At 37.7% G+C, this 26,873-nt stretch overlaps 2 protein-coding genes across 7 annotated transcripts in view; both read left to right on the forward strand.

The window, feature by feature from the left end:
• Positions 1 to 14,670, forward strand: part of GRK4 (G protein-coupled receptor kinase 4) — a 37,540-nt gene extending 22,870 nt beyond the window's left edge. For 3 of the 4 annotated variants that reach the window (XM_088056623.1, XM_005517877.2, XM_014262856.2), the window contains 8 exons: positions 177 to 367; positions 1,456 to 1,493; positions 4,259 to 4,348; positions 4,900 to 5,108; positions 5,915 to 6,052; positions 6,653 to 6,790; positions 8,691 to 8,813; positions 10,235 to 14,670. In XM_088056623.1, coding sequence (XP_087912749.1) covers positions 177 to 367; positions 1,456 to 1,493; positions 4,259 to 4,348; positions 4,900 to 5,108; positions 5,915 to 6,052; positions 6,653 to 6,790; positions 8,691 to 8,813; positions 10,235 to 10,288 — 981 coding nt within the window. In that variant the 3' untranslated portion in view covers positions 10,289 to 14,670. The remainder of the gene's footprint in view (positions 1 to 176; positions 368 to 1,455; positions 1,494 to 4,258; positions 4,349 to 4,899; positions 5,109 to 5,914; positions 6,053 to 6,652; positions 6,791 to 8,690; positions 8,814 to 10,234) is intronic. The other variant, XM_088056622.1, reaches the window with a different exon arrangement.
• Positions 14,671 to 17,152: 2,482 nt separating this feature from the next.
• HTT (huntingtin) overlaps positions 17,153 to 26,873 on the forward strand; it is a 79,839-nt gene continuing 70,118 nt past the window's right edge. For all 3 annotated transcript variants that reach the window (XM_088057012.1, XM_005517876.3, XM_088057013.1), the window contains exons 1-3: positions 17,153 to 17,466; positions 23,020 to 23,103; positions 23,561 to 23,681. In XM_088057012.1, the coding sequence (XP_087913138.1) occupies positions 17,366 to 17,466; positions 23,020 to 23,103; positions 23,561 to 23,681 (306 nt within the window). In that variant the 5' untranslated portion in view covers positions 17,153 to 17,365. The remainder of the gene's footprint in view (positions 17,467 to 23,019; positions 23,104 to 23,560; positions 23,682 to 26,873) is intronic.

Genomic DNA, 26,873 nt, shown 5'->3' on the forward strand with positions numbered 1-26,873 from the left:
GTCTCAATTCCTTTGTGCCTTCCAGTACTCTGCCAGAGTGATTTTCCATTTGCATGTTTAGTTCTTTTTGCTTTGAAAAAGGATTCATAAGTTGATTTTATTGGAAAAAAGATCTGTGAATTGTTTTGGGGTTTATGAATGAATAATGGCTGTGTTCTCACCATCCCCATTTTTAGGTTAGTTTATCCTATACATATGAGACGAAAGATGCCCTGTGTTTAGTATTAACCATAATGAATGGAGGGGATCTGAAGTTTCACATATATAACATGGGAAATCCTGGCTTTGATGAAGAAAGGGCTATTTTCTATGCTGCAGAACTGTGCTGTGGTCTGGAGGATTTGCAAAGGGAGAGAATTGTTTACAGGTGAGTGTTATCTACAGTTACTTGTACTTTTCCACATCTCTTCAGCATTGAACGTATTGTTTCTTACTAAAACAAGTTTGTATTTTAATTTTTTAGGAAAAGAATAAAAAAAATTGTTTAGTTGTCCTTTTCATGGCATATCTCTAGGAATATATCCCTTATGTCTTCTTGCTTCTTGATTTGTATCTTGATGCTTGATATTATCTTAGAACAGTATAAAGTTGATTCAAGATTTGCTTGTAAAATTAAACTATGATTTACAAAGCAAATTAATTCATGATTTTAATAAATAAGTTTTAGGAGTATGGGATTGTATTCCTACCCACTCTGAAGTAGTTCACAGAGGGCTCTAGCAGTCCCTGGCTGCATTGCATGCTGTGCTCACAAGGGTAACAGGATAGTCAGCCTTCTGAATAGGCATAGTCTTCTTCTGTTTTAATTTCAGATTCTTCCAATAAACTTATTATTGCTTTTGAATTAATGAAACTATCAGAAGTGTTATGCATTGCAATTGAGATTGTATGATTTCAATGCTCTGTTTTGTCTCTGTACATACATCATTTAACCCCTTATGCATTAATATTACAGAACAAGCAAAACAAACTTAGTGGTGGACTGAGAATACTTTCTTTATACTTCTGCTGTGTAACCTTTTCTTTTATTCAGTCTCTTCTTCTTGTCACAACTGTATGTATACATGTATATATGCATATTGTTTTTAATAATCTACTCCAATAACTGATTCTTTAGCTAACTACTGGGTTTTACATGGCTATTTCTGGCTTATATTTATGGTAGAATAGATCAAAGAGACAAGTCCACATGCTTACTGATACATACCGCAAATGCACATATATATAAAAAAACATAAAAAGAAAAATCAAATTAACAATATACATTATAACTTGAGTTCTCTGGTTAAACTATTCACATTATAGGCCATCAGCTTCACAGCTTTTTTTTGTTTATAGGTGGAACTTGAAAAATTGCTTCAGTCAGAACCAAGAAGCCTTCTGTTGAATCTGTTGCACTTGAGGGCTAATAGTTTTGTCTTTGTCTAATTCACATTTCTGTTATTTTATTTGTAGAGACTTGAAGCCTGAGAATATACTTCTTGATGACTGTGGTAAGTAAAAATTAAAATTAGTTTTGAAATCAGGAATTACACCTCTAATTAACACCATGCCAGATATGTAAGGGATTTCTTCATGATAAGAGACCTAATTGATGAATATTAATTTACCAAAGAAAATGCTGCCGTGCTTTTTAGAAAGCAGGGGAAAACTTTGGGGGTCAGCCATGATTATATTTGAAGGGCCAATTTTCAACTTCAAATGGCTACTTTTTCACTTTTGCTCCTCCTTTTCCCCCTCCTCTTGATTTAAAATATCAAGAACTTTTATATGGATTTGTTTTGTTTGTCTTTTTGTCAGCTATGGAAACATGATTTGTTAGATGGGGAATTTTACTTAGTAAACCGGAATGTTTAGATATTAAGAAGAAATCTGAAGTATTTATATTTTAACATTTTGACTAAAAGATGTCTGATGGTCCCTGATGCATATGTGGCTGGAAGGAATCAAGGAAGTACAAACAGTATGAAGAAATGTTTCTAGTCTTCTGTTTGTCAAAAGCCAAATTAATTTTCTTTAATGACTTTGAATGCAACTCATTACCAGAATCTTTTGAACTGACTGTGGAACATGTACAGGAATTCTCTTCTAAGCCATGGATGAATATTACAAGTTTGTTCTTGTAACAGCTGAGCATTTTCATTGAGGAAAAACTGGTTTTAAAGCCATTACCACAGTATTTTTTTTTTAAAGTCAGCATGTTCTGACTGATAAATTTCAAAAAAGATGATGCTTGAGAGAAGTCACTTTCCAAGAGCTAAAACTTTGCTAGACATCAAATGCATTCTTTAATTTTTCTCTCCAGCGATGTCTTGGAAAAGCTGAAGGTTTTTTTGAGGAAAAATGTAGCCTTGCAGGACTGCACTAGAATGCTTCCTCTCTGCCAGGGATATTTTGATCCAGTTCCAGAGAGCACAGGGGACTAATTAGAAAGTTGCTTCAGGAGCTCAGATCTTGCACTTGAAAAGGGGTTCATCAGATGTCAGGGAGTAGAAGAACATCTGAATGCATTTAAAATAGCATTTGCTGCTCCAGAGCATTTACTTATTTCTAACCAGAATGTAGAGTGGTACTTGACTTTCTCCACTCTCTCTCACCATCCCCTGATTATCTAACATATGTACATAAGAAATTAGAACGCTGTTAACTAATATTGATGCTGTAGAACTTTTTGAATGCCACAGCATATATGCACAAAGGCTAATTGGGCATTGGAATGGGCTACCGAGAGAGGTGATGCAGTGTCCACTCTTGGAGGCTTTCTAAATAAGTATTTAAAAAACCTGGGACACCTTGAGCTGCCTGCTTGCTCAGCAGGTTTTACTAGATACCTTCCAAAGTCCCTTCCAGCCTGAATCATTCTGTGAGTCTGTGCTGTCTCTGTAAACAGTATCCCTGTCCTAAGAACTGGTATTAGAAAATTGTGTGGGTTTTTCTCTTTTTTTTGGCAATAAATCTTTCTACAAGTTGTTTTAAAATTGAATTGAAAATGTAATTGTCTTGTCTGGACTTCTACTTTTTTATTAAGAAAGTACCTTATGGGTTTTTAAATTAAAATGGCAATACAATTCTTGCCTTGAAATACCTTGAATGTACATGAAACAGTTCATGAGTCTATCCAACAAAGAACTATATCTGTCCGTGGGAATGTAAAGGGAGAGTAGATGGGGTGGATTTATTCCCACTGCCCTGCTTGGACTGGTTCCCCAGTGTCGCCCTGGAAAATTAAAGCCTTCTGATAATGTTCTCATAGTTTTAGTTACTTTCCCATGAAAGTTCTAGAAACATGGGTTGTTTATCACATTCCTTCTAAGAAACATCTTTTGATGGATGTTTTGCATGACCAGTGTGCTTGGGAAAGTAGTAACTTGATTGTCCAATCCCTGATCATTGTCAAGAAACTACAAATACTGGAGTCAGAAAATAAAGTGACTTTTTCCTGTTCTAACACTGAGAGACATTCATGTAAATCATTTTGTGTCCTTTAGCGACACCCCACTGAGCAGTGCATGACAAACCAGTCTATTGCCAGATGATTTCTGTGTTCGAGGTACAGCTGTAAAGGCCATGCATGATAGGAGAAGGTCATCAACTTGAGAAATTTGGCTGATAAAGTGCAATAGAAGCTGTTATCCACTTAGGAGTGATTAACGACAAGAGGAAATCCCATAATTGAACTGACATGTTACAATATAAACAATTCTGAGTAGGTTATTGACTGTGCTGCTCTTGGTTTGGGGTGGAAGTGGGGATAGCTATTACTTGTGTTTGGCATTATTGGGGTACTTCATTACAGGAAAGCAAGCTCTCTCAGTACCGGCTACAGTTTTTTCTCATTTGGAATAAATTAAGTTAATTTGAAGTTTTATTAAGAAGACAGAAAGCTAAGTGCTTGTAGTGGATATACAGAATGGAAAACCACAAGTGCCTGATGCATAGATACAGAATCTGAAATAAGCATTTCTATTTGTCCAAGAACAGCAGCCTATGCCAAACCTAGGAATTACAGTGCTTAAGAGCAAATTATTTTTGTATAACCTTCAGAAAATCAGTTATATCTGTGCCTCTCCTTCTTTACATTTTTAAGGGGGAGCTGAATAAAATGCTCTCAAGTTAAATAAACTTATGGCTATATGAATATTTTTGATATTTTGCAGTGGGTTTTTTTATGAGGTGTGCAATAGAAATTTTTTATTTTAAGAGTGATAATACTTCATTATTTTTGCTGACTATGTGTAATTTATTTTAATATAAATAGGACATATCAGGATTTCAGATCTTGGATTAGCTGTGCAGATCCCAGAAGGTGAAACTGTCCGAGGACGTGTTGGGACTGTTGGTTACATGGGTATGTAAAGCATCCTTTGCTAGTTACATTTTACCAGAAAATTTGCTTCTGTGAATATAAGAACTGTATTGAACCTGGATTACTTACTAGACATGTTATGGGAAGAAGAAAGGTTATTATATGCATTTGTAGATGTTAGTACTTAATTATAAGCCTACTGATGAAAACTTATCTGAAAATTCTAGGTTTGGGCAGAACTTTAAGAAAGCACCTAATTCTTTCTGAGGTTCAAAGAGATTTATGATTACAGGTAAACAGAGAAATTACTGTGACAGTACATTTCTTTCCATGCTTTGGAAAACTTCATTCTCAGTTTGTTTTTTTTTTTTTTTCATTCTCTAAAGAATACTGGGTTTAAGCATTAAAGAAATAAACTTTTTCTCTTGAATATAAACAGACTTCTCACAATTAAAGCTTCTTTGAAGAACAGAGGAGTCACACAAACATGTCTGCCCAGAATCCAAAGAGTGTACCTGAGAGTTTTTCCAATATATGCAATTAGTCAATTTAAAGTGAAACGTTGTGGGTGTGTGTTTGCTTTTGTTTTGTAGCTCCAGAAGTGCTCAAAAACGAAAAGTATACATTCAGTCCAGATTGGTGGGGTCTTGGCTGTTTGATTTATGAAATGATTGAAGGACAGTCTCCATTCAGGAAGCATAAGGAAAGAGTTAAACGGGATGAGATTGACCGGAGAGTAAAGGAAGACCAGGAAACATACTCAGACAAGTTTTCAGAGGAGGCAAAATCCATCTGCAGGATGGTGGGTGAAGAGACATAGAGGTTTGAAAATTAAATTTCTAATCCTTTTAAAGAGACCAACTACTTTATTTCAAAATCTTGAATTTTTTTCAGAACTGGATTTCTTAAACCTTTCTTTAGTTCACATGAAGGTTTGTGATTGCTCATGAACTGTTCAATTATCAAACTTCAAGAATTCAGAACATTTCTCAATACAAAAGCTGCATAAATTGATTATTCATCGCATGAATGAAATAGTCTAGTATTGCTTGGACCACTTGTAATTATAGGTGGAGTACAATAGCATGCTCAACTTAGATACTGTGTGGGAACAAGTGGCTGAGTAGTACACCAGTATCTTCACCTAAAACATTATCTACAAGGCAATGGCTTTTTTTTTTCTATCTTGTCTGTTCTTAAATTTATACAGAAAGCTTCACAAGTTTTCTGTACTAGTTCATGCAAGATATGTGCATTACTTAAGCCTATAGGAAAAAATATAAGTCTGTATTTCCTGAAAGGAAAGCCTACTGCAAAGTCTGTATTGTAAAGTCTTCTCAACATGGCATCAATTAAAATATTTTCATGTAACTTTGGGCATAATCTTCAAATTGTGTGCTTTCAGGGATTCTTTTGTCTATTGAAAATATGTTTGTTCACAGAATGTAGTTGTTTGGGTTTCCAGTTAATTTTGATACATGACAAATTTACCTAATAAGAGGCCAAGTAGCAAAATAAACAGATTGAAAAACATTGTATGTAATTTGTTTTGGTTTTTTTTTTTGTGGGATTGTATCATGGATCAGCTTTTTTTCCATGTATCTGCAGTTACTTGCTAAAAATCCAGGGGAACGACTGGGTTGCACTGAAGGAGGAGCTGCTGTTGTAAAGCAACATCCTATTTTCAAGAACATCAACTTCAAGAGGCTGGAAGCTAACATGTTAGAACCTCCATTCTTGCCAGATGTAAGTAGGTGAGACAGATTTGATTAGTATCTAAAAAGGCAAGAACTGTCATAATTCTATGTTTGCAATCATATGAACTCAAGAAAAACCTTTAAAGTTAGTTAGACTGGTAGGAGAATGCCATTGTAGCTCCTGATGGTAACTAATTGTTTTGTGGTATTTCATCTGAGATCACAGAACAATTTGCAATAGTGGTATTTCCCTAGGGAAATTGTAGCTGGTTTTTTAGCCCTTGAAAGTCCACTTCCATTGCTAAGATGCAGAAGAAATGAGGAATAGCTTTGAAGAAAACACTCTGGAGTTGAAAGGAAGGTGACAGAAGATGAGTGAATTATGACAACCATTAAGAGATCCAGACAAGCTATTTCTGGATTTGATATTTCTTTCCTGTTACTTGCAGGATGGATAGAATTGCTGAGGTGCCTTATGAAGAGAATCTTTGTATTTCTGTTCCATAAAATAGTGTAATTTGCTGATCAGCAATATGAAATGTAAAATTGCAGATGTTTTGCTCCCTTTTGCTTGTCTAGGGAAAATAAAACCAAACTTAAAGTCCCCATATCCAAAACTTTAATGAAGCAATCTTGTATTGTACTGCAGCCACGTGCCGTTTATTGTAAAGATGTCCTGGACATTGAGCAGTTCTCAACAGTAAAAGGAGTGAACCTGGATACCACAGATGATGACTTCTATTCCAAATTTGTGACAGGTTGTGTCTCAATCCCTTGGCAAAACGAGGTAATGTACATTTCATAGAAGATTATTTTTTTACTACAGCAGTATAGAATATTTAATAAAATATATAATTTTAAAGATTTTCTCTAGGAGATGTAAAGAGGTTTCTGCTTTAGAATTCTTTGCTGACAGGCTTCAGAAAAAAATAAATAAATTCTGCAAACACAGACAACTCGCCAAAAACTGTACACTATGGCAAATTTGCCTAAGCAAAGTCTGGCATCTTGTCATCATAGGCACAGCTTGCAGAACAGTATTAGTATCAGTAGGACCACCCTCTCCTTGTTCTTCAGTCACATGTTAGTCAGTACTGCTGTTCACAGGAGAGGGATGGAATGTTATTCCAAGTGTTCAAAAGCAAATAGGTGCAGTGCAAGCTGTTTGTGTATAGCCTGTGTATCAATAGAATATCCAAGTGACAGTAATATAGAATTGCAGACTCATCTTTTTCAAGGTTTCAAAACAAACAGTTCAATATCAGTTGAGTCAGACTTTCCCTTAAAAGTTTTTTGTGTACCTAGTGAATGAATATTCTAGTAGTCTGGATAGAGTACTCGAATTCTTCTGCCTCTGCATACAATCCAAATGCTTTTTACTGTTTCAGCAAGAGCACTCGGTAACAATTACTTAAATTTGTTATGAATGCCTTCCCCCCATTATAATTTATTCGTGACTTTCTGAAATTACTATTGTCTTGAATTCTCCTAGTGTCATTTCTCTCTCAGTATGACTGCATTTTATTTAAAGCTTGAACAGAAAAGAGAAGCAATTTCTGAACAATTTGGAAGAAAAAGTATATTCCCTTTTGTTTTCCTTTTGCTTTTTTGCATTGCATTAAGAAGGATATTTGGAAAGCTGTCATTTGACATAGAAAGTTTTCACTGAGAGACAGTGAACCTTGGAGAAAGAAGTATTTCCTATACTATGTTGTAATTCTGAACTTCAGAATATGATCTAGTCATTAAAAAATGCACAGTGGCCTAATAACTAACCCTGCAGAGAAGGATAAAGTTGGAAGTAGTTGTGGAATTCTTGTGATGGCCATTCCTTTTCTTCAAGGAAGAACTGTAGATTTCATTGTACATTTGTGCTTATTTTTTCTTTTAATTCATTATTAATTTTTCATTGTTCCCTCAAATCTTTGCATCTCAATACTTTCTCTCACCATTCCACAATTTACCCAATGCCATGGCTTACAAAAAAAGATTTCATTTCTTCTTATTCCTCTTTATGCCCTCTCTTCCTCTGCAAGGTATATTCATTTGGCTGCCTGCTGTTATGACAGATATGTACGGATGGCACTTACTGGTAAATGCCACCTGGATTTGGGCATTGGCCACTTCCCCCCTTCTGACCCTGCCTGTTGGTTACATTTTGGCATTCACTCTTCCTGCTGTCCTTTCTGTACTCATTATTTTGTTTCTGTGTACACAGACAAAGGTGATTTCAAATTCCCTTGGTTCTGTCCAGAGACTCATCTTCATTATATCATTTTTTTCCTCCTGTGTCATGTTTATTAATTAAGTTCAGTCCAGGGCATAGAGCTAATACCTTTTTTTTGTCTGGACTGCTCTGGAATGAACAGAATACCTGAAAGGAAAATGTGTTTCTGGTTCTAAAAGCTTCTCTCCATTGCCTTATGAGCAGAAGGCAGGAATGCAAAAAAAGCAAGGGAATACCTGATGCTTACCTGTGTGAGAGTGCTCTCATTGCTATCCTTTAGTTGGTTGAGTGCACAAGGAGAGTTAATGTCAGCTTTGTGCCTTCTTTTGGAGACAGGGGTGTAGTTTGGCTGATGAATTTTTAAGTGTTAGGAGTATCCAGGCAGAGTAAATAGCTAATGCCTGGAACTTGTTTGATAGGCTTTTATAGATATTTCATTTATATTTCATATGTTTCAAAGATGATTGAAACGGGATGCTTTGAAGATATCAATGCATATGAAAATGATGGTACTGTGTCACTGGACAGAGAGAAGTCTCCTAAGCCAAAGAGAGGCTTCTTTCACAGACTTTTTAGTGGAGAGGTAAGGGCATTTCTTTTCTTTCACAAGAAAATTAACTTCCATTCTTTTTTTTTAATTATTATTAATTTGTGATAGGAAAACCAAGTTGGTCTCTTCATACTGAAACTACTGAAATCTGTTTGGTTACAGCTTTGTCCCTCCACCGCATTTCAGAAATTATGGCAATCCCTATAACTCCTACCTCAGCATTCTGTTCTCCTCTAGTTACTGGGTTAAAGGTAGTGGGTTCCTTCAAAAGCTGTGCTATAGACCTTCCTTTTCTAAAGAGGTTAATTTGGGTCTTGCTTCTTATATATTTTGCCTTTTTTTAATGGAAACTGTGGATATGTCTTCTGAGATAATTGATGCCCTGTGTAAAAACTAGTAATGGATAAGTTTATAAGCAAAAATAAGTATCTAGCCAATAAATAAGTAAATAAGTAGAAATAGCCCCAAAATAAATGAGAAGCATCACAGAACAAATGTTAAAATATCTTAGGCATTTTAATGCCTTCACTGAAACAATGACATGATAGATCTCTACATAGCTGATAATGCACAGCCTTTTCTTACATACAGACTTCTACTCTTTAGTAGAAGAATTTCTTGGTCAGAGGATTGAATATTTACCACTGAGAAGACACATCATGTCTTGTAATTGTCTACAGGATGGAAGAAGTAGACTATTTGTAAAGGTTTGAGTTGAAGATGTTATATAGAATTCTGCTTGCTCAGTGTGCCTGCACTTAGAGAGGAATTATCTTGAGAAACTTGAGTATATTCCAATAATGAACACTTGGGTAGAAATTACTTTTGGTTTCAAGCAGAAATGGAATTTTAAAAGTGCTAGGTGCATATCACTAAGTAGCCACAGCAAGGCTGTGTATTAAAATTGCATGAAGAAATCTTTTGTCTTCAGCTAGCAATTCACCTTTCTAAAATGGTACAATGCTAATGGAATGTATAATAGTACTTTCATTTTTAGTTCACCTTTTCAAGTACACTTTTCCCCCACTTTGAGTAATGGAATAGCAGGGATAGTTGAGTGTACTAATATTCTCACATAGCTAAAGCTTGTGTCTTACTGTAGTATTTTCCAGCCAAAAATCAGCAGGATTCAAATTATCCCAGGATATGATTCCATGTATTGAGAAGTCCTAAAAAATATGGTTTGAGAGTTTTCAGTTGGTTTTGAACCAATAGGACTGCAGTTAATTGTCTTGTGAAGTTAAAAGAAGGAAAGAACTTTAATTAAATTTTAATGACTTGAGATTTGGGGTTGAAATTGTGGATTCCTTTGAGTTTCCCAAAGCATTTAGTTAGGATGGAATAAAATGTGCTGGAAAAACACCCACCCCCTCAGCCTTTCTGTGTCCCATAAAACACAAATAAACAGTAGTATTAGTTCTGCAGCTGAGCTGTCTGTTTGTCTTCTCTTGCAGGTCTGCTTTAAATCTGATTGCAGTGATGATGAGCAGGAGTCCTCCAGACTTTAAATCATTTTATGCTCATCAGAAAGGATGAGCAAACATTAAATGTTTTATATCTCTGTAGCAAATTGTATTATATATATTTTTTATCTGAGTTCGAGGATTTTTGTACATTTGTACTTCATTTGTTTTAAGATGTATATTTTCACTAAAGCTTAATTGTACAAAAAGCAATGAGTGCCATTTGAGTGAGTGTGTTTCTGTATGTATTTGATTTATCTTGATTATTTTTTTCCCCAGTGGAATGAATCTAGAAATACTAAAAGGATTTTAAAGCACAGAGATATCTATGGCATCACTGTAACTTGACTTCATATGCTCCTGGTAAAACTTCTTGATTATTAGGATCTTTATTAGCAGTTTTCTTAACTATGAAATTGCTGTACTGATAAATTTAACAATTCTGGTATTATCCAGCAGCATGGCAGTGCTATTACCTAATGTATCTCTCAAGCAACTGCTAAAGAAAAAAAAATAATTCAGTGCACTGTGGCCAGCTATTAGGAATTGCTCTTCATTATCAGGCTCTGTAGAATCTTTCTCCATTTCTGTATAAAGAGAGCTTTGAACATTTAGCTTAATCCTGTAACAAGCTGAAGTATCCCATTCTTCTCTTTTCTACCCATCTTACACATCTTCTCCACAGAGTTTCTTGGCATGAACCATGCCAGTTGACCTATGTCAAAATTTGATAACTATGTTTTGAAAACTTTGTTGTGTTTATTGAAAGGATTTCTTTTTACCTGTGGGGACACCCTTTCATTTTATTTTCTGTAAATGAATTTGTTTTTAACTCCATGTAGGATGTTATGGTTTTATAATGGGTTAAAAAACAAAGCATGGGCTCTTCTTACTAATGTCCTCTCTGCTTATGTTGTAATATGCAATGTTCTAGGGTTGACAGCAATCACTGCCATTGGGGGAAGGGCAAGGTAGCATTAAGTATTGAATTTAATTATGTAAATATTTTTTTTCTTATTGCCTTTTAAAACAGAAACATTAAAACATGTCTTTAATGATTGCCTAATACAGATGTGGAGCTGGTATTGAAGTTTGTTATGATTACCTGATGTTCATTAGTGAAACTGACAAAAGTTGCTTGAAAGTTAGACAAAATTCCATTCTTTTGGATTCACAGTAGGTCAGACCTTTTGTAAAGTTTCCAGTTAAACTATTAATCTGGGTATGAGAGTCAATTTAAAGAACACATTTCATTGAGAGCCTCTTCTGTTTTCAAAACTGAGTTGGGTACATGAAATAGAACAGAATGCCCTTGGAGTTGGAGACATGATTTTAGTTTCATGTTTTGTTCTGTATTCTGAAGATTTGTCTCAACTGTGTATGCATTTTCTTTCAAATCTCTGGGGCACCAACCAGACCACACATATACACACAGAGCAACTGAATAGCCCCCCATCTCAAAAAGGTCTCTCTTGTGATCTGCAGACCCACTGGAAGAAACTTCAGCTGCTTCAGAGAAACTCGCAAGATATATTTGATATTCAAGCCTATCATTAGGTTTTAATCACAATATTTGGTCTATAAATACGAAGTTTTAATGGATTAGAATCTGAAAAAATTGGAAATCCTAGTGTGCTGCAGAACCCTATTGGTGTCTCTCTGAAATCATTCCTCTTGGCTACTGTGCCACAGAAATAAGGAATGAGACTATTTTCCCATGTTTTCAGTGCATTTTTCCTTCAGTCTAAAACAGCATACAAGACAGCAAAATTACTCTTTTAGAGAGTGCAAAGGGAGAAATTGGCAGAGAGTGAGAGAGTTTGAATGAATTACTGGAAGATGGTCTGATGTAATAGTGAAGGGATGGGAGGCTTGACAGAAATATCTGAAGTAAGGGTGTTGGCTAGAACCATTACGTGTGAGACAATGAGCTGGCAGTCTGACCTGACCCTATTTTGTACCACAGCAATAGAAGAACTCTAAAAAGATGGGAATGGAAAATGGGGAAGTAACATAATTGTTTGATAAATACCTATGTGGTTGGAGAAGTCATCATTTCTCTGATTAAGGGGTTTGAATTTTTAAGATCTTTGGCTTGCTGTTCTGAGGCAAAGGTGACTGTATAAACACCAGACATACAGGGTGGAAGTCTGGATTTAATGTAGAGTAACTTGAAATTTGGGCAAGAATACCATGGACACAAGCTGAATAATTTTTATGAAGAAAATACAGGAAATGGTTTTAACAAATTTTTAAAAAAATCTGAAAGCCTATTTATCATGTATTTCAGGTTTTCTTTCTGTATTGGATGGAGAGGAATCCTAAGTTGAAAAAATAAAACCAACTTCTCTATTTTGGAGTGTCGAAGCTTAACACATATTTTCCAGATTTCCAGAATCTGTGAAGAAGGAGGGCTAAATGAAGAGAAAAGGGAAATTGTTCCTAAGAAGTGGTTATTTACATGTCCACTTCCTTTGACGAAGGAACTCTTTGAAATAAAGTGAGAATTTGTTTGTTTTTATGAAGTTTTACTTAGTTTAATTTCGCAAGTTATTTCTTAAGTTCAGACTAGTACTATTGAGTTGTTTTTGAGTGAGTACATGTTTGCAGGATTATGACCTAAATTCTACTGGGTTTGGGGTTTGTTGTTTGTTGTTCTTGTTTTTTTTTGTTAGTTGATTGGTTCTTCCCCAGTAGGCTCAAGATGGCAGTATTGTACTATAATTTTGTCCCTTTTGGCTAGAAATTCAAACATATAATAATGAATAGATCATAGCTGACGTGAATCCCCTAAAAAATTAGAAAAAACAAGGAACTGGAAGGATCAGCAATCAGCATAATGCTTCTTACACAGTACGCGGAGCGGAAGATGTTATGCTGTTTAATCTAAGGTGACTAACATTGGTTAAAGGTCTTTACTGGAGTATTAGGAGCTTGGAGATGCATCTTGAAAGCAGGGGAAGGCTAAGGAGAGGGGAGAACACCTGAAAGCAAAATATCATGTTGCAAGAAATTTAATATGAACTTAGATCTTGATTTTTTTTTTAGGACAAAACTGGGACAAAGAAGGGGGAAAATAGCAGGTTGTGATTATGTAGCCTTTTACTTTCTGTAAACTGTTGGGGTGGGATGGGGGAAGCCAACAAAACTTCTTGTAATTCAGCATGACTTCATTCTCTAGACCCTTGTGTTAGAATGTTATACTGGTACAAGATTTGGAAAGACCTATGGAATTCCATGGAGTTATTTGCATGAGATCAACCCCACTTTCCTGTGGCATGTGCTTCCAAGCGTTTGTGTATGTAAATCTTCACGTCCCTTTGTGTGTACCTCCAACCTCTCTATTTAGCTCAAAATTCAGAAACTGAAACAATGTTCCAGTGTCTTAATGGTTTGCTTAATATTTTCAATGTTGTGAGCAGCAGAATAGAATCTTCATGCCTCAGGATTGTTTTTTTCTATTAAAAAAGCTGTCAGCTTCCCCCTGCCCCCTGAGGTGTGTTCATAATAGAGATGGTGTTGTTTCTGGATTATCACAAGAATAGAACAGTCTCAGCTGAAAAAATGAGCACTTAAAACTAATAGTAAGTAGAAAAAAAAACAAACTGTGGTATGTCTGTAACAAGTGTGTTATTGACAAACCTTAGCATTTAATAACTCTTGTCTCTTCCCCCCCCCAATCATTCCTAAAACAGTACTCGTGAATGTTTTTGAGTATGAAAGAGAATCTCCAAAATCATCTAGTTTATAAATCAATGATAGAAGCTATTAAAACCAACTAATGATCCATTCTTAGAATGCACTTGAATTATTTTTCAAACTACATTGATGTAAGATTTCATTGCCATTTGTACACACAGAGAATACTTGTTTGCAAGTTACAAACATATGACAACAAAAGTAGTATTTTTCTATGGTTTACAATTTAGTATTATGTGAATTCAACATTGGAATTATCATTATTTTAGTATAGATTTTCAGAAAATAGTTCTCCTTAGGAAGTGAAATTTTAATTATTGAAAAGCATCTTTAAGCTGAAGTCATATTTACTTCTATTTTAATTATTTGCCTGGCTTATTTTGGTGATGATGTCTCTTCTGCTGAATGAACAATTCTTTTTTTATTTCATAATTGTTCTTGTGGTGTAACTTAAGTTTTGCACATGGGATGTAGGTAACTTTTCTCCATGATCCAGTTGTGTCCAAAACACCAGAATTCTTTCTAAACATAGGAAGCTGACTGTTAATTGTGATGTGTTAGTTCCAGCATCTCCAAACCACTGACTGTTCTTGTGTGAGCTGTTTTCCTGGATGTTCTAGCATTGTAATTCCTGAAATAAAAGCAAAACACTGCCACATATCTCAACCACATATATTACTGTCTAATGTGATTTATTTACCATGTCAATCATGGTAGCTGGGATAGAAGAAAAAAAAAAGGAGGAAAATTGTAATTAAAAAAATATACAATTTCTTGAAACAGAAAATGTCTGTTGCATCGTGTAAGTTTTTTACCAACGTAAGATAGTCAAATCCAGGAAAAAATGCCCTAGTTCTGCTGTACTGGATCAATTGATCCCTTATCTCATGGTCTGGATCTAGATTTCTGCATAAGTTTCCAGGTGAAACAACATTATTCTGATGGGCTGTTTTTCATTAACACATTTATTTTTATTTTATGAGTTGAAGGACAAAGCTCCCAAATGCCCTACAAAAGAGCTTCAAATTAAATGACCTTAAAACACAACTGTGCTGTGACATATTGCAGATTATCCATGCACATGCCAAAGCACATGGGCCAGCAGTGTCATGGAGTAGTACCAACTGCTGAACTGTTCATGGAAATGCAGAAAAGCTGGCCAAAGCAGGACTTCAGGATAGGGTGAAAAATACTCTTGACATGTTCATCTTAGAAACATTAAATCAAGAGGTAGCTTTAGAGACAAGGTAAGAGCATGTTTCTTTTCTTTTTCTCCTGGAGGCTGAGATTAATTAGTTGCCAATCCCTAAATTGCAGATAATCTTTAAGTTATGCACTGTTAATTGGAACTTCATTTTTCTTTGAGGTAACGCCGACTTTACAAAAATGCTTGTTCTCTAATCCTGCCTTGCTGTTTCTTGCCCCTTGCCTGGTTTACACCGCTTTATTTTTGCCAGTGCGGGTGTTCGTGGGACATATCAGTGACATGGATCAGTCAGTTTGGACTGGGAGAATCTACTGATAAAGTATTCACCAAATTATAACCTGATACCCCGAGTTACCTTCCAGTTCGCTCACAGTTAATGAGCCTGTCAGTGCCGATAGAGCTCGGAAGGACAGGGAGAACAAAGAGCAGGGAGCTTGTGGGCAGCCACTGCCTTGGCGCTCCTGCCGGTGAGTCAGCAGCCCACAGGGGACTGGCACACTTTGATCGAAAGCTTCAAAACAGCCTTGCAAGGGCTGGCTTGGTTAGTGGCTTGTTTAATCTTTGATAAGAGCTTACGCTCTTTTTATTGTGCTTGAATTTATTTCAAAGTGTGGAGTGGCACATGCACAGTGTGCAACATTCCAACTCTGCTGTCATCTTTTATCATATATCATTTGCTTCATAAAAAATTCATGATCATCCACATGTTTCAGAGAAACGTTTCTGCAAGCTTTATCATAAAGTAATCGGGTAGAATACTGGTTTTACCTTAAAAGCTCACATTTTGTAGCACTTCTATAATGAAATAAGGTTTTACTTTAAGTTGAATTACTTTCAGGACTGAGGATAGGTTTCCTTCCGGAGGACTGTTTCAGATAGTTTTTAAAATGTCTTTTACTAACATGCTGATAAATTTAACTGGCAGAGCACTGTTCTTGTGGATATTTGGCAAGAATGTGGTCTACGACTTCTGTTGGCCTGAATATTCAGAGACATGAGCTTTGCTTTTTTTCTTCACATCTGCTAACAGTAAACAAGTTGAATTACTGGAAATTTATTTTCTTAGAACTTCCAAGAGCTGTTCTTGATTTTTATTTCTGGAAGCAGTTTCATGTGTGTGAGAAGTTGAATTGCCAGTTCTTACCAGCTGTCATTTAAAGTCTGTATTAACAAGTAGATATAATAAAATCAGTGGTTGCAATTGGAAACTTCACAATATTACTGATTTTTTTTAAGTGTTTAGTAATCGAATCAATGATTTAAATATTCTATACTGTCTTGTATCCTGTATGTTTAATATGTGTGCACAAGAATTATCCTCTGATAAAGCAAGTCCGCACTCAGGAGAGGAGCGCTGAAAGGCCAACACAAACGCTGCCAAGTTTTAAGTGTCTTCTTCCTGTAAGAGTGTCTCTGCAGCCTAAAATAAAACCGGAGTGCCGGCAGCGCCTTCTTTGGCCGCCACTTGTACTGAGCGGGCGGGCGCGTTACCTGCTGTGCACCCGTGACATGCGGGCACAGCGCGAGTGCTCTCGCCTTACTGGTGCGGTCCCTGCCGTGCAGCTGAGAACGCGGCTCCCCGCGGGGCAGTGCCAGGGGCTGCCAGAGGCTCCCAGGGCCGGCTCTCCGCCCGTGGCATCTCCGGCCCTGCCCGGCCGCGCCAGGCCCTGCCCAGAGCCAAGCGCGGCACCGCGGCCTCCCAGGCACCACGGCCACTGCCGCCAGGGCGCGCCGCACTGCAGTCCCCGGCCGCTCCGGCACGCGTCGAGGGGCTGAGCCTCTTTCTGATTGGTCAGAGCGCCCGTCGCTCTCGATGCTGCCCCGCCCCTTCGCGGCCCGCGTGCCCCTGTGTGTGCCTATGTGACGCCAGCCCGGGGTGCCGTGTGCGCATGCGCAGCCGAGCCCCGGCCCGGAGCAGAGCTCCAGGAGGGGCGGGGCAGCCTCGGGGGCGGGGCGCGCGCGGGGGCCGAAGGGACGGATCCAAGATGGCGGCGGGGCGGACGGGAGGCGCCCGTGGCCCCGAGCGGCTCCCGCCCCATTCATCGTGGCTGTGACGGGCCCGGGCCCGCGAGAACACCGGCAGAGCGCCGGCCGAGCGCCGGGAGCGAGCCCGGGGGCAGCACCAGCGGAAGCGCTACAGCACCCGGGCCCGCCAGGCGCCCGTGACAGAGCGGGTCGGAGCGCGGGCCGGTGCCGCCGGCTCGGGCGGAACGGACATGGCCACCATGGAGAAGCTGACGAAAGCCTTCGAGTCGCTGCGCTCCTTCCAGCAGCAGCAGGGCCCGGCAACCCTCCCCGAGGAATCGCTCCAGAGACCGTGAGTGATCCTCGCCCGGGACTGGGGGACTCCCGACACGCGTGTGCGACATCCCGCCCGGGCCGGGCCGCCCCGGTTCCGATCCCGCGGCCGGCCCCCAGCCGGCCCCAGCGCGCTGCCTTGTCCCTTGGCAGGTGGCGGCTCCCCCAGACCTGTTGGGGTGCTGCTATCCGTTCTCTGCCGAAGTTCAGACGCGGAGTAACTTTCGGGGCAAGTGCGTTTGAAAATTCACTGATGCGGGAAATGGAGATACAGCAATGCTGTGTGGGTTTCACAGGCTGGTTCTAGGAAGGCAAACCTTATTTTCACCTAATACACTGCTGCAAAAAAGACAAAAACCCTTAAGCATAACTTGAATGAAGCACTACTTCCAGCATTTTCTCTTGTGATAACTGCTGAAGCACTTTTTCTGAGGCCTTGTTTTTCTGTGCTTGACCCTTTCTGCATGAGTGTCTTTTGTCTGAACTCTCTGATTGTACAACTTTCTTGAAATGAGGATTCAAGGCTGAGCAAGAGAAATTTCTTCCACTCTGTAATTCACTTTTTGTATCTTTAAGTGTAGATTGTTGTTCAATCAGTTTTCTTCTTTTTTTATCAGAATAGTGTCCTGAAAGTTCATGTTGAAGTTAAAAATAAGTTTTGGTGTTTGTGAACTGAATATTTAAATAGAGTTGAAGTCTGAGTTCTGGTGCTTCAGGAGTTTTTAGATCCTTGAGCTATTCAAGTTTCCTATTGGGGGCATTACTGGGTGGACCAGGGCAAGGAGCTGTTCAGTACCACGGTGCTGCCCCTTGCTATTGCATCCTCTAAATTCAGCTTTTATTGAGCAGGTGTGAAGGTAGTAAGGTTTTTACAGGATAAAGATATGAGTCACACAGTTTTTACAGGATAAAGTCATGAGCTTTTTCTCCTGCTGTTGGGGTGGAGGGAGAAGCAGAAGGGTTGAGGAGCAGGTAACTTCTAACTTGGCAGTTTCCTGTGGCTTTGGCAGAGGAAGTGAAGCAGTGGCACTGGGCTCTTGGCCACCTGCTCCCACTGCACATTCTGATATGGTTGCCAACTAAATTATCACGGTTGGTGCTTTTTCTTTCTGGAGAGCGTTGTCTCAAACAATCACAATGCATTTCCACACTTTTGATGCTTAATAAGGGAAAAAACTTATCTTCATGAGCTAGTTGTTTTTAGATGCCTTACTGGTCTGCAGGGACTAAATGCTCTATTTTGTGTAATTTTTTTTTCTTTTTTACTTTGTGTGACATGGATGAGCATCTATTTCCAGTCTTTCCTATGTGCCATTCAAATTTCTGTCTTGGAAGTTGCTGGTGAAAGAGGTTGTGGTATTTGAAGAGAGAATCCTTCAAATTATTTGTGATGCTTGCTGAGAGATATTATGCTTGGTTTGATGGTCTAAATTTAGGCATATTCTACTGTAAACATAAAAAAATTAGTGTTGGAGTTGTCCTCGTTGACTTTGCTTTGTGTTTAAAAATAGGCTGTTTTTAGAAAGCTGATGGGATTGTATGCCCCCAGGAATTGTACAAATTCAGTGACAGCATTGAGCCTCATGAAACCCAGTGAAAAGCTATTGTGGCAGCCTTTGCTGAGGCTTCCCAGACTTTTACTGAAATAGCAGATGATGTATTGAATGTAATTCACAGTACTATCTGCACTTATTTTTTTCTTGTTTGTAGAAGACTGGAAAGGAAAATAGTGTCTGTGTTTGGTGAGAAGTGTTCATCTTTATTGTGGTTCTATGTAAATAACACTTAAATCTCTTGTAGTTCTGTGTAGTAAGTTCTTATCATCCTACTGAGGACTGTCTCCTGCTATGAAATGTTTAAAGATCCTAGAGATTTGGGTAGGGAAGAATTAATTGTTTACCTAGCAAGTATCTGTATCTTTCTTCCCTTTATTGTAAGAGAATGACTTCAGAACTTTTGGTAATACTGATATCCTGCCTCTTCTTATTAAAATATTAATCAAATCCAAGCTTTTACCAAGAAAGTAAGAGATTTTAATCAAGAGTAATCATGTGTTATGCTTATATTATGCCTTACAGTCGGACGTCAGTCTCTGGTCCCCTCTTATCTCTTGTTGGAGTTTTTTTCCTTCTATGTAAACTTAACTTGATCTCTGTCATATTGCTTCTATACACTTCTGCTTAGGCAACTGATTTTCTTCCTTATATTTTTTCAGCTTTTACAGACTCTTAAATTTTGTTACAAATTGGATGTTTTATTTTGGATCACAAAGCTCCCACTAACTTAAAAGTTCACTAATATGGTGTAAAAATTTAGGGTTTGATTTGCAAATCCAAAAGTGTATTCTTTACATTTTCTCTTGTCAATTTTTTGTAGTAGTCACTTACTGTAATTGTTTTAAATTTTTTTTTACATTTGATTCTAATCCTTACAGCAAAAGGTACTGCAAAAGCCCCAAGCAGTATGCTTTTTTCTGTACTCTTCAATTTTTCTGCATCTTTTATGTTTGACTAAAGCTGTGGTCGTAGATTGCTTTCATCAGTGCTATATGGAGGCCTAGCATTAATTTTTTGCTTTACTGAAGATCACACAAACTGCATGGATATTGCCTATTGCCCTGCTTGTCAGAAGTAGCATGTTGATGGTTTTTTGGCATTACCATGTCTAGGGTGTGTAGTAGACCAGTTCTAGTTAATTTGGCAATCCGTCACTGCCTGCATTACTACACCTTGTTTCCAGTGGCCCCCATATTTGGACTGAGTTTATTTCTTGATCCATTCAGATTTCTGTTTGTTATTAAAATTATAGCTTTTAGTTTCTGTTATTTTTGTCAAGATTAATGTCGAGCCAATTGGTTTTCCCCTTTTTTCTTATCACTGGCTCAGCTTTAGAACTTCTGTACTCTTCACATACTCCTAATTTCAATGTCTAATAAAAATCAGCATCAGTGAGCTGGATCTCCTTGTAGTCAGCTCATCTGGACTCAGAGGGCAAAATGATCTAGACTTGCTGGTTTTCTTACGTTGTTTGTTTTTCTTCCTGGTCTGTAGAAATACACAGGAGATTAAACTCCTTTGTATGTGAGATGGAGCTTTCCTATTGATAATTGCTCCTTCCAGTGTCTCCTGCCTTCTGTTACTCATCAGATGTGTGTGATTGATTCATCAAATGTGTGATGCTGTTGTTGCCCCCCTGGGTATGCTCATCAGCAGTTTGCCTGTGGACTTCACAGTACTTCTGAATAGAGCTTTGTTTGGTTTTTTAAACTAAAAAAAAAAAAAAATAATAAAAATCATGTGTTTTCTCACTAGATACTGTTTTGTTACCCTTCTCCCTCTGTAGGCACAGAAAATATGTGCATGTACGTAATGTACATTAAGTGTTTTCCTTCCATCTTTTATTTCTTTAAATTATTTTGTTGGAAATTATATTTTATCTAGCTAGGCCTTTTTAGGTTTTGAAGTTACTTGTTTCAGCAAGGTGTAGATTATATGTTTAGTGGAGCTCACTGCAGAAATTTGTCCAAGAGATTGATATCTGCTAGTCTGAGCAGTATTGAACACCACTGCCTGCTTTGCTTAGGGCAGTGTTTTGTGTAGATAATATAGAACTTTATTCTGGAAGTAGCCTTTGTCAGCAGTATTTTCAAAATGTCATGTGTCTGAAGTGGTGAGCTTATGGGCAAGTTCAGATGTGCCTGTTCTGTTTTTGGGTTGGATATGTACTGAAAATGATGCTCATAAGAGACTGGGACAGCTGGGTAAAATTAGCATGAAAGTTGAAATTATTTAATTGTTTTCTGAGGTGCCTGCTCACATTGGTGGTGCTGACATTGCAAAATCAGTTGGACATCTTGGACAGTATTTGGTGTTTTGTTAGAGATGATCTGAAATGCTGCTAAAGAGTCTGGCACTTTTTCAAGATGGAGAGAAAGAAAGATATTGTGTATCTTGAACAAATTCAGGTTGTCTGCTCATGTTATGCCAGTGTCTTAAGTCCAAGAACAGAGCCTCTTTGCTATTTAGTTTGCCTAATAAAATGATGCCTAACTATAACAGAAAAAATGGCTTTGTTCAGAGCTATTCCTTAAAATTCTAAAAGTAGAAAGTATTTCTGGGGTGAGATGAGATTTTCTTTGTGAGAAAAACTGAAATCTTGGGAGCACAGACTTTCGGACCGCTCACTTCCTGCCTGATGGAAGAAAAGGCACAGGAATACTCGCAAATAATGACTTCTTTTTCAAAACCTCTACTATTATTTGAGCTGAAGTTTCTAAATAGTGTAGTTTTTAAAAAAATACTTGTCTAACACTGTGTTTTGAGTTGACTGAATTTAATGTGCTTATTGGCTACTTGCTGTTGGGTCTTGATGTTGTGTTACTGCTGTTCATGTAACTCAAGGCTTGTTGAGTTGTTCTTGTTGTTTTCTGACTTTTAGTTCAGGAACACTGTTTTGCTGTTTCATGATTTTTTTGCTATTTTTTACTGAGAGAATTAAAAACTAAAAATTATCAATTTTTACTTAGAAAACGAAAGGGAAGATTCTCTGTGAATGTGAGTGAAGTAGCTAGTAATTCTTTATTGAGAAAGACTCAGGAGAGATACCTCTGGGTGGGTGGTTTTGCTCCAGTATTGCTACTAGTTAATTATTTAAAAGTAACATCTGCTTTCCTAAAAGTGATTCTGTGTCTGTAAAGTTAGGAGTAGGAGAGACTGCACACTGAAATAAAATTTCACTGTCAGAGTTAGGAGTCTGTCTCACTCTCTTTTTTCAGTTCCTTTATTGGGGGTGGAGCAGGGAAGAGCTGCTATTCCAAGTGCTTGTATTATGTTGAAGTGAATGTTAAACACATTTTGCAAAGGAGAAGCTTTTCGTATTGTGATCTCTATTGTTTGTAGATACACATTCTTTGTTTCTCTGCATTTTGTACTCTTTATTGTACACTCAGCTTGGCCTAGGGTTCTGCTGTTTTTGTAATTACCCTTGGAGGAATGTAGTGTATGATAGCATTGCTTTGTCATCCTTTGCAGTTCAGATGCAAAATGGTCCATTTATTAGAACTCCAAGTTTCAAGACATTGGCAGACAAAAAAAGTCTAAGGTGATACTATGTGGGAGGAGGGTCTTTTTAAAAGAGCTATTTTTGGCTCTCTCTCATTTTCTCCAGCCTTTTTTCTTTCTATGTTTCTTTTATTTTTGCTTTGTTCTAGGACTGCCTTATTTTTTTCCATCCTTTCCCTTTACTCTTCTTCATTCTTCAATTTTCATTCCCAAGCATTTTCTCAGTGACAGTTATGGAATTAGTGTGATATTCCCTGTTAAATGATTCATTCTTAAGTCTTCTTCTAAGTTTATTTTTCTCCTTTGCTTGTGTGCCCATATGCTCTCAGCAGCAGCTGCAGATGAAGTCCTGGGTCTACAGGTAGTTGGTGTACAGCTGCCTATGGAGTGACCAGAAAGTGAAAATGCATCTTTTTCTTGTATTATGATTAGACATTACTTTAGCAAGAGTGTTTGAATGGTCACTTTTGAACTCTTGTCTCACACTCCTTATCATTGTGTTCTTCCTTCAGAAAGAAAGAACTTTCAGCTACCAAGAAAGATCGAGTGAATCATTGTCTAACAATATGTGAAAACATAGTTGCTCAGTCACTAAGGTAAGACAATGCCTTTAATTAATTGATTATTTATTAATATCTTTAATTCTTTAGGATGAATAACAACTTTGGAGTGTTGGTTGTTGGGAGATTCCTTATAATTGCTTGCTTTAAATGCTGAGCTTCTATTTAAAACTGAAATGGCATGGTTTTTGGGTTTTTTTAACCAAAATCTAGGAAGGACTTTTGTTTACCTGTCAGTGGGGTGAGCACTTTCCTTGTATTGCAGACAGAGAAACTTAGGCACAGAGGTCAAATACTTTACCAGGTTAAGTAGGAAAGAGCTGGGAAATGATCTCCCAACTGCAAATGAAGTGCTTTAGTACACTGAATGTCTTCTCCTCTTGTATATGTGTGTATAGTATGTATGTAGTTAGATTATAAAACCCTTTCAAAAACATCATTGGCATCCATTTTCATAGTGCACATTGTAATTTTCTAATGTTTGTTTATTTAGAAATTCCCCAGAATTTCAGAAACTGCTGGGCATTGCTATGGAGCTCTTTCTCCTCTGCAGCGAGGATGCAGAATCTGATGTCCGGATGGTTGCAGATGAATGCCTTAATAAAGTTATTAAAGTAAGAGCTTTTACTGTCAGATTTTGTCTCTTCTTGATGCCATGTCCTGTCTGAATTCACACTGATGTTCTTTTAGTTGCTTTTCTTACTGTTGATAATATCTTATAATGTAAAAGGCTAAGTAAACTTCTTTACTAAATTCTATATGTGCTCTTTCTCTCTTAGGAGGGCGTTTTATGCCCAGATCAACATATTTAACTTTTAACTTGTCTTATGTAATTCATTGTTCTGGTCTATTCTTGTCTTCAATTGTTCATTAACTTTGTTCTCTTCAGGTTAACCAAAACAGGAATGTGGGCTTTTCTGAAATCATCTTGTTGTGTGGGAGGAGTACTGCTATTATTGTTCTGTAAACATAAAGACACTTAGCATGAGGAAAGGTAAAAATATTATTTAGAAACTGATTGAAAGGTAGTGTGGCTTGCTGAGACTTGGAGGAGGAGATTTCAGGCAGTAATTAGAATAAATGTGGTGTTCTGGAGGTTGTTTATTCCCCTGCTGTGGTCGAGAATGAAGAGCTTGTTGGGGAATAGCAGATGGGCATTCATAGGAGGTCACACAAGGTCTCAGTGTTGATTCAGAGGATCTTAAAATGAACCTTTTGGGTAATTTGTAGAATCTGCTGCTTCCAGAACAGGCTTGTCTTCACTTGCCTTTTTTTTGTGTTAGGTTTTCTCTGAAATACTTGAACTTTAAGACACTGTTACGTGTCTGCATAATAATGTAGTTGATGTGAAGTTCAAGTACTTTAGAAATGTGCAAATAATAATTTTGTTTCACATCAAGGGGTGTGTAGAAGCAAGAAAACTAAACATTGATATCTAAATTAATTAAATTTTGGGGGCTGAGCTCGTGGCTGAAAGTTGTATGGAGAAAGCTTACAGGTTGTGTAGTGTGTTCCATAATGATAGGGAATGAGGAAGTGTGAGTTCCTTGCTTTTCTGTTTTGCCCAATAGCACTTTGCTCTTTTCACTTTGATTTGAATGTTTTCCTGTTTGATGGAGACTGCTGTATGAGATACATACGTTATTATTTAACTATTTGCTTTAAAAGCTGCTCTGAAATAATTCTAAAGAATGTAAGCTTATTTCCTACTTTCCCTGAAACATGTAGGCTTGGTGTAAAATTTACCTCATAAATTCTCTAATATTGTTGCTCTCTGACATGTTTCAGGGTAACTTGAAAAACTTAATTTCTTTTCCAAATGTCTGTATGCTAGTTTGTTTTGTTTTCAAGATTAAAGTGATCTTAAATAATGGCGTCTTCTATCAGTCATTAAGCTTGCCAGTTGGTCTCAGCTCTGAAATGTTAACAGTTGTGATATTCCGCACACATGGATGTATCAGACTGCTATGGTAGCTGGGTGTACTTTGTATTCTGTTTCTGTGCTTTATGTTGTGTGGAAGCAATTTAACAACTTAGGCAGACACTTGTGTATAAATGCAGAAGCAAAAAGATGCCCAGTTTTATTATGAGTTGTGCAAGTATCAGTGATGCTTATGGTAAGTAGAACCCAGGCGTTGGGCCCCTAAGCTTGCATTTTAACCAAAGTTCAACCTTTTTTAGTATCTCAGGCATTTTTAGAGGCTAATTCTTTTGCTAGTGTGACGCTTTGTAGCTTCTTTTGAAATAAGACTGTGGATGTAAGCATTACTTGAGTAACTGTGTGTCTGTCTGGCATTTATGCTCGTTACTATAACTAGAAAACTAGCTCTTCTGTGCAGACAAGGCTGAGCACTTGAGATAAACACGCTGTAAGTCATCTTCAAGTATCACTACACTTACCTGTCAGAACCTCAAAGACAGCATAAATGGCTCAAAATTTAAATAACTGTGGTGATGCCCTTAGAAGAAAAAATACCAAGTTGGGACTTTGCAGGTTTCTGTGGGTAAGGTTAAGCTGTCTGAAGCTGATGCACGATGTTGTAGTATTCTCTGCTAATAATACCGGTGGGACTGTTCACACGGATTGCAGTACAGTTGCTCTCAGTAACTGGTATTTATTTTTGTAGTGATTTAGAGCTGACTATGCTTTTTTCCAGTTGGGATGACATTATAGTTTCTAGACTACTAAAAATATAGCTATACACTAACAAAAAGAGTTCTTCCAGTTGAGTGTGTTATAAACAACTTAGCCTTGAAGCCAAGTAATAGCTGGTGCCTTTTTGTGTTGCTTGATACCTTCATGTATATAGGGGTAGTGAACTTGCCATAAAAACTTAAGTTTTGTGAAGTTAAATCCTATTGCTGTCGTCTAGGCACCTGCAGTCTGTAGTTGGGGTGCTTATGTTAATACAAAGATACAACCCGGGTAAGATTTTGCTGGGGAAGGCAATGCCATTGTATTGTAACAGCTGGTGTAATTGGGGTGGATGGAGTTTTGGAGCATACAGTTGTAGGCTAGGGAAATCATGCTCTGGAGGAGCTACAGGCTCCGCTGACTGTGCTTAAGCAGTTGTGGCTTCTAACTCAGTGGGTGCTGTCAGATTTTGTAGTCATCATGAGTAATCCTGTCAAGATGTGAGTTTAATGCTGATCAGGAAGGCAGTTAGAAAATTAGAAATTAATAAATTATTGGGCAAGGAATAAAAAATTAAATACTAAACTTTGTAGTACTATATAAATCCACAATGTAGGCACTTTCACATTGTACAAAGGTCTCATCAGAGGAAGAGCTGGTAGAAATGTTCATAAATTGTAGTACATACTAGAGAAAAAAGTGGAGGAGGAAGGGTAACCACATATGTACAAGTTGTCCTGTATGAAGAGATTATATTTTCATATCTTCGTATTCTCTGATACTTTGAAGGTAGAGAATGATCAAGTGGTAAACAGAAAATTACTACTTCTTAGGGCTACTAGTCCTTACTTTCATTTCATGTACACTGGGTTTTAGCCAGGCTGCAGGTCTGCAGTGCATGAGGTTGCTGTATGCTTGATTACATCCTGGGATGTGACACTTCTGGTATGCACAACTCCTTGTGGTGTGCGTACTAACTGGATGCAGAAAATAGGTTGATTCATGAAACAAAGGGTTTTCAGCGGCTGCTAAAGGTAATGGTACAGATACAGCTTCAGTCTGAGAATTAGTGGGAGCCTGCTTGACAGTGGGGGAGGGAATGCCTCCATATAGCAGGGAATGCCTTTTGCTGCTTGTGAATGCTATTCTTGTGTTTTAATATTCTGTTCAT

Source organism: Pseudopodoces humilis, chromosome 6 (genome assembly GCF_049639895.1).
Source record: "Pseudopodoces humilis isolate 2021_Gansu_Grassland_sample_001 chromosome 6, ASM4963989v1, whole genome shotgun sequence".
NCBI classification, from domain to species: domain Eukaryota; kingdom Metazoa; phylum Chordata; class Aves; order Passeriformes; family Paridae; genus Pseudopodoces; species Pseudopodoces humilis.